A 12,241-nucleotide genomic window follows, 5' to 3' on the forward strand; every position below is an offset into this window, starting at 1 on the left:
TAAGTTCAACAAGAATCTGTTCTCTTGTAACATGACAGAATTGGGAATATTGGGTATATTACCAAGGTTTTGACTGGCATGTCCTATTTGAGAGAAGCTTACATAGACTCAGATATGACCAGACAGCTTTTAGGAACTAAGATGACTTTATGGAACCAATAAAACTTTTTTGGGAAAACAGCCTGGTACCCTAGCAGCTTTTCCTGGTAAGGAAGGTCCCTTCTTGGCAGGTGAAGAAACCTCAGGACATTTTGGGGACCTCAAGAAGAGAGAAATTTACCCAAATCTACAGCTATTGCAGGCAAGTCTGGTGGCAAATCATTGGACTGGCATCTTGGTCTTGAGAAGCTTTGAAATTTCAATCTGAAACTCCTTATGAAAAATTCCAGTAAAGTAGATTTAAGAAGAGCCTATATGGTCAATCACTATTATTTGCTGGACTTAACGTAAATAATCAAGCCAAGTTTATTGAAATTAGGCTTATTTTCACTACCTTTAGTGGAAATTAGGGTGACTTGAAAGAGCTTAATTATATTTCAATAACCTACCTTTGTGGCTATTAGATTCAAGTTCTGATTAATTGCCTCAAGGGTTTGTTGTTTGTCTATAAACTGTACTGAACCCTGAATTCTTCTAGTTTCCTCAAATATTTGGCTATGACTCTCCAAACTAATGTTTATACTTTTGACTTGGAATCACTGAGCTCTAAAGCTGCCTTTCCTCCATAAGTCCTGCAAACTAAAGCTAGGTCACTTGATACAAATATCAAAGAAACCACCACAAAAGCTCATGTTTAGATAATCTTCATGCCTGTTGCTATGTGGGCAACTCAAAACGTTTACCTAAACAACCAATGATATCATCAGACTTATTTAAACTGCAGAAGATGCTTCAGCCCCTCTGCCTAGAAAGGTCTTCTTTCTATTGGCTGACCTCACGACTCAGACTGGGTTTATAGTCTGCTCTAATCATTAACTTTTGTTGTAATTTTGCTTCCACAGGAATGCCTTTTTAAATGACTGATTTTTCACACAAAATAGTTCTAACTTTGGGAGCCCAGCTGCAAGACCAACCTCCTGAAATAATACACAACTGTTTAACTAAACTTACCTATCCTCAGAACAGTGACTGGTTCCTTGAGATCCAGAGCAATCTATCAGCTTAGCCTCTGGCCTGTGAAACTTCTCGGGGAAGTTTCAAAGGTGCGATTACAGGGGAAGAGAGTTTGCCACCCCAAAATATGTCTCTTGGGCATAAGAATTACTTTTAAGAAACTGCAAACACAGAACAAGTTCTGGAAATCAAGCAGACATTACTTTTTTGTAAGAGACATTTACATGTATAAGGAAAATCTCCATTTGCAAGTGTACTGCCTTCCTTGTACCAGGAAGAAATGGATGACTCTAAGTCTCTAAAAATTCTTGTCATGAAGAAGACAATGACTTAAGTCTGCATAACAATCTTCCCCCTTATTTACTGTACTTTTCCTGATAACCTCCCATGACTTACTCTCTGACCCCATCTTCTTTTGTCTTCATCTGAAAACGGTATTTAAGGAGAAGGTTTTGCCCATTTGGGGACTTACTCAGTTTTCTTGGGTCTCTCTCATGTAGGAAGGAGGTATGCACGTTATTGAACTTCTGTTTGTTTTCCTCCTGTTAATCTGTCTTATATCAATTTCATTATTAAACTAGTCAAGGAACCTTGAAGGGAAGAAAGGAAAACTCTTCCACCCCTACACTATTTAGGGATATCCCAAATCTAAAACAGTTCTCTGTAGGGGATTAAAAACAAAAAAAAAACAAAAAAACAAACCAAAAAACTTGGGAAAATACATGCCATTATAAAACAAGACAGAATTATGGAAAATTGTTCAAATTGTTAGCAATTCTGGCAACAGTAAACTTCCCTACTACCTGGGTATAAAAAGATGTATTCTACTATCCATTTGCCTTTGTGGTTTTACCGATGTGCTTCAAGTATGTATACGACTGTATAGCCAGCAGTAAGGAAAAGAAGTATTATAGATTTTTACTATTCCCCTGTTGCTATTCACTAGGTGTTATATAACTTAGGGCTAGGAATTTATAGAGCTTTACCTTTAAAGAACTAATTTTTAACCACCATTCAATTAAAGTTAGTACAATGACTTTGCATAAATACATACATGAAATAATTACTGAAGATGGTTCTTAATTTAAAGGATGTTAAACAGCTTGTAGACATCTGGTAACAAGCTGAAATGGGTCATTCAAAATTTATCTAACTAAATTAAGGGGGAAAAATGTTTCTCCTCCCAGGTTGGTATGTCACAAGATAACTAAACCGACTTAGTAGGCTTGCCTGGGAATCCTTAGCTGTCAGTGGTGAATATGCAAAGGGCCAGCAAATTAAATCAACCTGCCAAACTGTCAATTTCAAGCCTCATGACTGCATGAAAATAGCATCACTGGAAGAAATCAAGCATTGCCTTCTTTTGGGTTTCCTGGCACCTATTCAAATACTCATGCAGTTGTGGCTAATTTTGCATGCAAATTTCAGTCAATAAGCTCAGAACAAGACCTCCCAAGATATTTCAAAGGATCTGACAGTATTTTTTCTGAATACCAAATCGACAGTAGTTGAAATTCAATCTCCATTTGCTGGTGCTTTACATATGCACAGTGTCCCCACCACAGAGCTAAGTTAATGAGAGCCTTACCCGCTCTCACTCACATCCTCCCAGCCGTCCTTGTTGAAGTTCTCAAACACACTGCTCATAACCTTGATGGAGTGATTGAGAACAGTGTGGTAACGACCCACAGAGCCCTTTTTCTTTGCGGCTTTCAATTTAACCTTGGTCGTGGTTGTCTTACAATCGTATTGTCCGGACCTCACTTCCATGGCGGCCATCTCAGATTTAGCTTTGTCTGCTGAATGCTGCAATTTCTCCACTGAATTCATCTGGTCTTCATTTTCATTTCTCAATCCATTAGCTTCAGCCACTTGTCTCCTTAGGGAAGTGACTTCTCTCTCCAGCTCACTGATTTTTACCTGAAGTTCAGCTTTATCTTTTTCTACTTCTTTACTCCCCCTTTGCAGCTGTTCTAGTTCTTTTTCTCTGCCCTCTGAATCTTCTTGTTGCTGTTTTAAGAGGGATTTCAGGAAGTCATTTTCTTTCATTAATTTTTTATTCCCTTCTTTTATTTTTCTTGACCCTTTCTCATAGGATTTTAGCCGATCTTCCAATTCAATAACCTAAACAGAAGAGTTTAATTATTCTTTTAAAAGTCCAAAACCATAATCTGCTGTATATTTTTTGATCATTTCTAATTTATGAAAGTAAAATTACACTTAGCACAAGGACAAAATAAATCTAAAGTACTTAATTTCTAAATAAATCTAAGGTGGTGTAGATAAATACATTATAAAATGCAATAATACATCTGTTGAATAAAGGACAGATGGTAAAAGAAGTTAAAATTCTACACAAAGTGATACAGAACTAAGTATGCTAATAAACTTTGCGGAGTTTTCTGAGGCAAGTGCTTTGGCTATATAGTCTATTTATTGTGAGAAATATTTTTAGAGAAAAGCAACTTATACAAAAAGTCTAAAAACAGATGCATAGAAAAACTTTATTAACAACAATTTTCTTCAACATCTAACAATCACATGAAAAAATGATTACGTATATAAAATATAATCTACCAAGGCTGTTCTATTCTAAATTAGAAAAATGTAATTTTAGTAGTCACGAGGTCCTTAGTTTATATAATAAACATTTACTGAAAAAAAGTCTAACAACTTAAAATTATAATTATTCCAAGATTGCATTCATTCATTTCAATAAGCATTGTTCACACTGTAGGACACAGAAATGAAAACATACAATTTTTGACCTTAAAAATTTCAAAAACTATTTGGAAAGAAAGGCACTTGCAGAAATAAATCTGATAAAGGATAGGATCTAAGTGTCAGAAGTCTGGGCAAAAGGACAGGGCAATTAATTCTAAGCCATGAGTATGAAAATTTCAAGGAGGAGTTGATTTTGATTGAAATCTTGAAAAATAATCACTATTGTTTGTAAAGTACAGTTCACCATTTACAAGATGGTTTCATAAAGATGATCTCTTCTGATCATCTCAAAACCATATGAAGTGGGTAGAGCCAATAATTATCTTCCCAGAGAAGGAAATAGAGACTCTGAAAACTTAAGTAATGCAGAGAGGTAAACATTTCCTGCTTCGAAATGGGATTCAAATTTAAGATCTTGTGCCCCTCCCACTATTCTATAAGCCATATGGGAAGAGTTACCCAGATACCCATGGAGATGAACAAAGAACTGGGGTCAAGTAGGAAACCTAAATGATTGGAACATTATATGGACTAATTTTTACTTTTAAAACAATTCTTCAAAGGACAAACATACTTGATGTATTGACAACCATTAACTTAAAATATTCCAGAAATCTACAAGATGAAACTTACTGGACTGAGTTATGGTGGTGAAGACATGTTGTTTCCTAGATATAATTTTCAGTCATTTCTGATTTACCTATCCTTCTGCACCCCCTATTCTTCTTGTGAGGTCAACCTCCTTCATTTAATTCAGTAAGCTTCACCAATTGGTTATCCTGATTCAGGACATGGATATTTCCCAAAACAAATATTAAGGATCTCATCTAATTTAAATTTGTGATTCCATAGTATGATATAGTCACCTACTTTTAGACCTGTGTCTTTATAGGGCTTATTCTTGAGCCAGAACAGAGGCATATGGAAGAAAGAGTTTGTACCAGACTATTACAGATCTCTGTGTACTTCTGTAAGAGAAATTCTATTGGTCCTTTGCAGTGCAAATACTTTATTGAAGAGCTGGATAATGTGACAAAAAATACAGTGTTCAAGAACACATGAACTGTGGCTAAAAACCATTTACTTTTTCAAAATCATTCTATGCCAAATTTTATTCTCTATTTAGTAAAAAATACTACAAAATAAGAAATATCACTTTTTTACAATCTCTGCAGTTTCTTAGTGGTTTTAATAACTACAACAACAGTATACTTTCCATGTGTATATTTTTAAATGTTTTAGAATGTTAGATTCCATAATGGAGTAAGCAGAATAGATTGTATTTTTTAAAATCTATCTTGTGCAAATAAGAAATTACCTTTTTTTAAAAAAAATTGATTTTGACAGTGTTGATATAAAAATATTAAGGAACAGTGTGGTCTTGGGGAAATTAAATTTTGTTCTGGTCTCTATCTTACTTCCAGTTCAGGTTATCTTAACCTGGTAAAATATTTAACCTATTTTAAAGTTCCCTCATTTGTGAAATGGGAATAGTAATATTTATCTTGCAGATTTTAAGTATTAAATATGATCACACACAAAAGTTCCTGGTAGACAGCCAGGTCGAAACAGTTTATCACCACCATCATCATCATCATCATCATTGTCTCCATTATTATTAATCACAACAGCTACTTAATAAAATTACTTTAGCTGAAATATAATTACTTACACTAAATATTGCTGAATTATTCAGTAAATCAACATGTTAAACAAATGTAACAAACATCTTGAATATGAGATTTCAATTCTGGAAATTAGGATTATCTTTTTCTTTTGACTAAAATTCATTCATTTATTTATTTATTTATTTTAAAGTTTGTATTATTTATTTATTTATTTGACAGACAGAGATCACAAGTAGGCAGAGAGGCAGGCAGAGAGAGAGAGGGGGAAGCAGGCTCCCTGCTGAGCAGAGACCCTGATGGGAAGCTCCATCCCAGCACCTTGGGATCATGACCTGAGCTGAAAGCAGAGGTTTTAACCCACTGAGCCACCCAGGGGCCCCTAAAATCCATTTAAGTTTGGATGCAACTCACGAAAATTTTATGTACCACTGGAAAATGTCTGTTTTAAGACTGTTACATTTAAAATGTTTAAGTCTGTTAACTGCCTAATGTGAATCCATGTTTAATCATAAAAACTGGTCAAAATTATTTGCATTTAAGTTGAAAGTGAAGGAAAATAATGAAACAGAGACACTACTACTTTTTTTTTTTTTTTTTTTAAGATTTTATTTATTTGAGAGAGAGAGAGCAAGCCAGCACAGAGGAAGAGTGACAGGGCTAAGTCACTGAGCAGAGAGCCTGATTCAGGGCTCCTTTCCAGGACCCTGGGATCATGACCTGAGCTAAAGGCAGATGCTCAATGACTGAGTCAACCAGGGGCTCCCAGAGACACTACTTGTAAAAACTTGAGAAAAGGAAAGGCCATAACATATATTAAAATGTCATTCAAGGGGTGCCTAGGTGGCTCAGTGGGTTAAGCCTCTGTCTTGGGCTCAGGTCATGATCTCAGGGTAATGGGATCGAGCCCCGCATCTGGCTCTCTGCTCATTGGGGACCCTCCTACCGCACCCACCACCCCCTCACCCCGCCTGCCTCTCTGCCTACTTGTAATGTCTCTCTCTGTCAAATAAATAAAAATAAAAAATCTTTAAGATATCATTCAAGGTATACTCTTAAAAATTACTGTTAAACTGATGTTAAGCCTCCAGAAACAAAAAGCAAAATTTCAATATATATTTGAGAAAGAAAGTCAAGGGATTTTTTTAAAGGCATTTGGTTTGTCTGTAAATCAACTCAAGTGCATACTTTTCCTCCAGTACTGATCATTTAAATAATTTACCAAAAAAGATGGCCCCTTTCAAAACTGAAATAAAACACTTGACTTTGCAAAGTGTCTGTAATAGTCTGCTAGTGCTGCCATCAGAAAATACCACAGAGTGGGTAGTTTAAACCCCAACAATCTCATTTTAACTTAATGAACTCTTTGAAGACCTCATCTCTAAATACCGTCACATTCTGAAGATACTGGGAATTAGGACTTTGACATAATAAAACTGGGTGAGAGGGGACTCAATTCATGCCATTCATGCCATAACAGTGTAAAACGTTAATATATTATTAGAAATAAATTTGTATGTTTTATTTCTACTATATAAACACTGTTTTCATGTTGTTGCTATCTTTTAAACCTATTTTGAATGAGTTTTACAATACATCCTTTTAAAATGAGGAAACCCAAAAAAGGTTAAATGTGATTTGTACAACTGCATTAGGCTAATATTTTTAAAAAGTGACAAGTTAGTTATAGTCCAATGCAAATAATTCCTCTTGGCTTTTCAGGACTATGGTAGTAGCCATTTATGGCAGCTGGAATGAAATAATGGATTTCTTTAGGGTTTCTACCCCAAGGAAGTAGTAGGTAGTAGTATGGTATTATGTAGTCATAGAGAGAAAAATTATAGAAACCCCAGCAAACAAAAATGTCACTGTGAAACAAAGAAGATAAAGCTAATGCAAACTGTTTGACATTCCAGCTGATAATGCATATATTATTTCAATTACTCATTTTGCCTTAAGATAAATGGCTGTGAGCATTTCTTATTCTGTATGTTGTGTTAACCTGTTATGTGTTATTCAGTAATAATGAGACAGCAGCCTTTGTTACCTGACATTGGGCAAGTGTTAGAAGTAGAAGAGATCACATCATCTGCTGTAAGTCACTAGATTTCCTATAAGTCTAGTCACAGATGCAAGAAATATAAGTAGTCACATTAATATTTTTGTTCATAGGGGCGCCTGGGTGGCTCAGTGGGTTAAGCTGCTGTCTTCGGCTCAGGTCATGATCTCAGGGTCCTGGGATCGAGTCCCGCATCGGGCTCTCCGCTCGGCAGCGACCCTGCTTCCCTCTCTCTCTCTCTGCCTGCCTCTCTGTCTGCTTGTGATCTCTCTCTGTCAAATAAATAAATAAAATCTTTAAAAAAAAAATTTTTGTTCATATATGTTTATATATTTGTGTATTTCCAGCTTTATCTGAGTACCCAGCATAGCAAATGATAACCAGGCATAGGATAAACCTTAAAAAATATTTTCTTTATAAGAATAATAATGATAACAATGAACATTGTTATGCTGAAAAAATAAATAAATTAATTTAAAAAAAGAATAATAATGAGTGCTAAAATGAAATCAAGTCAACTTAATGGGTCTTGTATTTACATAAAAATATGAATTAAGTATAAAATTATAAAGATAGATGTTAAGATTTTTAAAGAACATCTTACTGTTAATTATAGGATGATATAAAGTCACTGTAGGGTTTATATGAGTAGTTCTGTTAAAACAGGGAGAGTGATCCTCAATTATATGGGCATAAATTTCTATCTAAAATGAGATAAGTCATGTATATTTGTAAGTTTAAAATTAAATTACAAACATATTATCATTTTACTTCGCTGAAGCTAAAACTATGCTCAGTTTTAATAGTTCAAATATTGCAAATCTATATGCTTTTTGAAGTATAGCAGAGTCTCATCATGTCCCATTTTAAAGTTAAACTGTGAATTTATAACTAATAAGCACATATAGTATAAATTTTTATAATTTCCATTGTCATGTTCTTCATTTCATCTCTGAAGATATTTTTAATCTATGTCAACAGAAGCATAAGTGTTTTCCACATTTATTTCACTAACATTGATTTTTTTTAACCCATTTTGGCAAGCGAATGATTTTGAATTATGAATTTAAATTAAGGATTACACAAGGTTTAAGTTCATGAGACTTCGTTTTAAAATACAATCCTTTATGTTAAAATTCAGATTTAACTTCCTCAGCTCAATATCTTAAAGATTAGACTACCTTCTGCAATGTCTGCTCGGACATTTCTTTCCCATTCTTCTCTGGAGTACTCTTCTTGACCCCATCATCTTCACCATATCTACAGTGTTGTTCTGCGAGAAAATAATTAATATATTATGGTACCTCATATACTGCTGAAAAACTGGCCTGTCATTTTAAGGAAAAGGGTTCTAAGTTTCTCAATTATGAATAATCTAGTCTATTTTATTGCTGACTATTTGGCTGGGAACTAAATGGTGACCTTTTCCAAGATTTTCAATCACATAATTATGTACCTTTGTAGTGTCTTTTTTTTTTCCCAGTGTAAGATTTTCAAAGGTACAACAGATCTTCAGGTTAACAATGCTATACTTTTATTCCTATTTTCATTCTTTTGTAGACTATTCCCCCTTTGCCTTAAAAGCAGAATTCACTGCCTTCTTATCTATACAGTACTACTAGTTTTGTTCTCTGGATCTTGTTCCCTGCCAGGAGGATCAGAGTGATTGCTGAACAAAGCAAACACTAACCGAATTAGGGTGGATTGAAACTTTAACAGCCCCTACCACCACCTTTTTTTCATGTAAAAGATCATGCACTGGGCAGAGTAAACCATAAAAATCACATTTCCAGAAAAACTGTCACTTTACAACACATAGAAACCCAAATAAGAGGTGAAATTGTTCCTATAAGCAATTCCTATACTGACCATGCCACTGACTACCAAAACCTTTTCAACCAAGCAAAAATATACTAGCAACGTATCAAAATTAAAGGGAAAAAATCATAAAATTTCAGTTAATACTAGTAAAATTTAAATACATTAAAACTTATAAATAAATGTCTTCTAATCAAATAAATTACTGTGACAAATTTAGCATTTTCTTACTGAATTAGTTTTAGGATACAGCATTTCTTAAGGAATCAAAAGAAAGGCAAAAAAGAATACATTAGGCTAAAAGGATACATATCTGTGTTAGACTGAGGTGATTTTACTTTAAAGTATGCTTGGCTGCTGTAGGTCAGTGTAAAACTTTGATTTATCAACAAAGGAAAAAGAAAACAATATTATTCTCTGTAGAGTAGAAATCCTCTTGGTATAAACAGTGACTAACAAGTTTGTTAGAGTGAATTAGGCATTTCTTTTGTCTTTGAAACATGACATATCCAATTAAAACTTCCACACTCATGAAATAAATAGAACACTATCCTAAGGATAATAAAAGCTAGAATAGGTAGAATTTGCCACCTGGGGAATATGTACCTTTACCTTGATAATAATCTATTGGTTCCCAAGTTTCTTTTTCTAGTCCCCTAACACCATGGTGCTGAATTCATTTACAACACTCTTTCAGCAATATAGAAATAATATGCAAATACAATTCAGCTGTTCAAGTCATTTAAATATCTGCTGTAGTTCTAAGTGAAATATTTACTCTCAAAAATAAGAAACTATTTCTATGCTCAAAGAGCATAGGATGCTAAAAATAGCAAAATAACTCCAATAAAATAAATGCCAAAGACTGATTTAAAAATGAATTTGATTGTTGTTTTGTGTTTCTGGGTGTGCGCAAAAGTCCACTGATAGATGGGTTGACCATGCTCACTTGTGATTTTCTGTTGAAAACTTTAGTTTCTTACCTTCACAGGTTTTCAAAGAATACTCAAGTAGCTAGGACCAAGTGATGGAGGGGAGCAAGAAACCCGCTCTGCCCCTTGATTCTCCTCCCATTCAAGATTTATTTTTAATGTTTTAGTTTTAAATGCCTTAATTTTATTTTTACTATAAAAATTCATTCTGATTTATATTCCTTCCCAGGAGGTTCTTTCCTCTCCACTTTCTTTTAACATTGCTTATTTATAATTGTTTACACTTATCCTTCCTTCTCTGTTTTACTTTTCTCTTAATTCTCTTAGATTACCTGAGCAAATTTAATTCTTCTGCAACCTTTTTCCCTCCTGGTAGATTCTTTTAGCTATTTTCTCAAGTTATTTTAAAAAATCTATTCTCGTTATGAGGGGTTATAGGAAATGCCACCCTAAAATATGCCGCTTCAGTATTTTGAGCTATAGGTACTCGAAAAACTGCAAATGCTTTGGCTTATACTCTGATATCACACTATGATAGATTATTAGTCAGCAAATCCTTACTCCACTCTCCTCTGCCTTCATGGGTGGAGTACAGATTCCCACTCCACTGATGCTGAGCTTGGCCGTATGAGATGCTTTGACCAAAGGAATGTGGATATACATAAGAGTGTGCCTGTTACAAACCTAGAACTTAGGTATTTCCCCTCTCCCCATGGAAATTTCCAGTATCTACTTTGAAAAGAATACGCCCAGATAGTCACTGGGCCTGAGACATGTGGACTCATGTGAGCCCAACATGCTCCAGACAAACAACAGAAATGCAGCCTGAAGCACATCTGCTCCAGCTGATCCACAGAAACCATCAACAACAAAAAAAATGTATATTATTGCAAGTCAATGAAATTTTGTGGTTGTTTATACAGTACCTAAAGCCGTCAGGTAGAGAAATTGATAATGATAAGTGAACACTGCTGTAATAAAAACCTAAATGATGTGGCATTGATTTGGGGGCTTGGTGGTGGGTTCCAAAGAATGTTCCAGGAGCTGAGAAAATGGCGACCTGTGTTATATAGTGGCAAACATTTGGCAAACTGCCATCTGACATAACATGGAAGACAAAAAATGTAGCTGATAAATTTGTAACAATGAGTGAGGAAGTTCCAGTGTCAAATGGGCTGATTGTTACTGGCTGCATTTGAATAGGTTCTAGAGAAAAGAACTGAGCTCAGAAAGGAGCAGCCACGGGCATAGGGAAGTACATACGTTCCAGTACTTTCAGGGTCGGAAATGAAAGTGTTTCTCACCATATAAAGGAGCTAACCCAGACATGCTGGCAGGAAAAGCCAAATCCAAGATATTGACATTAAGCCTCTGGGTGTGACTGTCATGCCTGTTCCTAACAATCTCTGAAAGTAAAAATATGACACTTATTTGATACTTGCAGCTGGACAATAGGACTTCCAGAAAATTTATGGGTGAGGGCCTAACAAGTCTGAAATATGCCCCCAACCCACCATAGAAACTCATACAGATAAAGACATATGAGTTGTCGCTAGCTGTATTTAATAAAATGACTTATTTTAGCCAAAGAATGTGGATAGAAGTTACGATATGTCAGTTTCAAATCTAGGCTTAAGAGGCTCTGTATGTTCATACTTGTCCCTTTGTAGCCCAGAAATAGACACATGGAGCAGAGTAAATTCTACCTGCAGCCTGAGAAAGAGCTGGACTAGATGACCCATAGCAAGGACTGCTTCAGCCAATCCACACACCCATGTACAAAAAGGGAAAAAAACGCGCTTGCTGTTGTTTATGAGTGCGTTTTCACAACAGGCCTTCAGTTGTCAATGAAGAACACCATAAACAGTGTTTTTATGAACATACTCATGCATTTGTGATAAAGACCAAGGATTCCTGCTCCAAACCTCATCTTTTAATTGATTTTTCAGGCCTGATCATAAGTATTATAT

The 12,241-nt window shown here is 35.0% G+C and overlaps 1 protein-coding gene across 8 annotated transcripts in view; it reads right to left on the reverse strand.

Moving 5' to 3' along the window:
- The window catches only part of CNTLN (centlein), a 299,263-nt gene that overhangs the window by 85,058 nt on the left and 201,964 nt on the right, over positions 1 to 12,241 (reverse strand). For all 8 annotated transcript variants that reach the window (XM_046023817.1, XM_046023821.1, XM_046023820.1 and 5 more), the window contains 2 exons: positions 8,703 to 8,794; positions 2,702 to 3,237 (listed from right to left, as the gene is read on the reverse strand). In XM_046023817.1, the coding sequence (XP_045879773.1) occupies positions 2,702 to 3,237; positions 8,703 to 8,794 (628 nt within the window). The remainder of the gene's footprint in view (positions 1 to 2,701; positions 3,238 to 8,702; positions 8,795 to 12,241) is intronic.

This window comes from Meles meles, chromosome 11 (assembly GCF_922984935.1).
Source record: "Meles meles chromosome 11, mMelMel3.1 paternal haplotype, whole genome shotgun sequence".
Lineage (NCBI taxonomy): Eukaryota > Metazoa > Chordata > Mammalia > Carnivora > Mustelidae > Meles > Meles meles.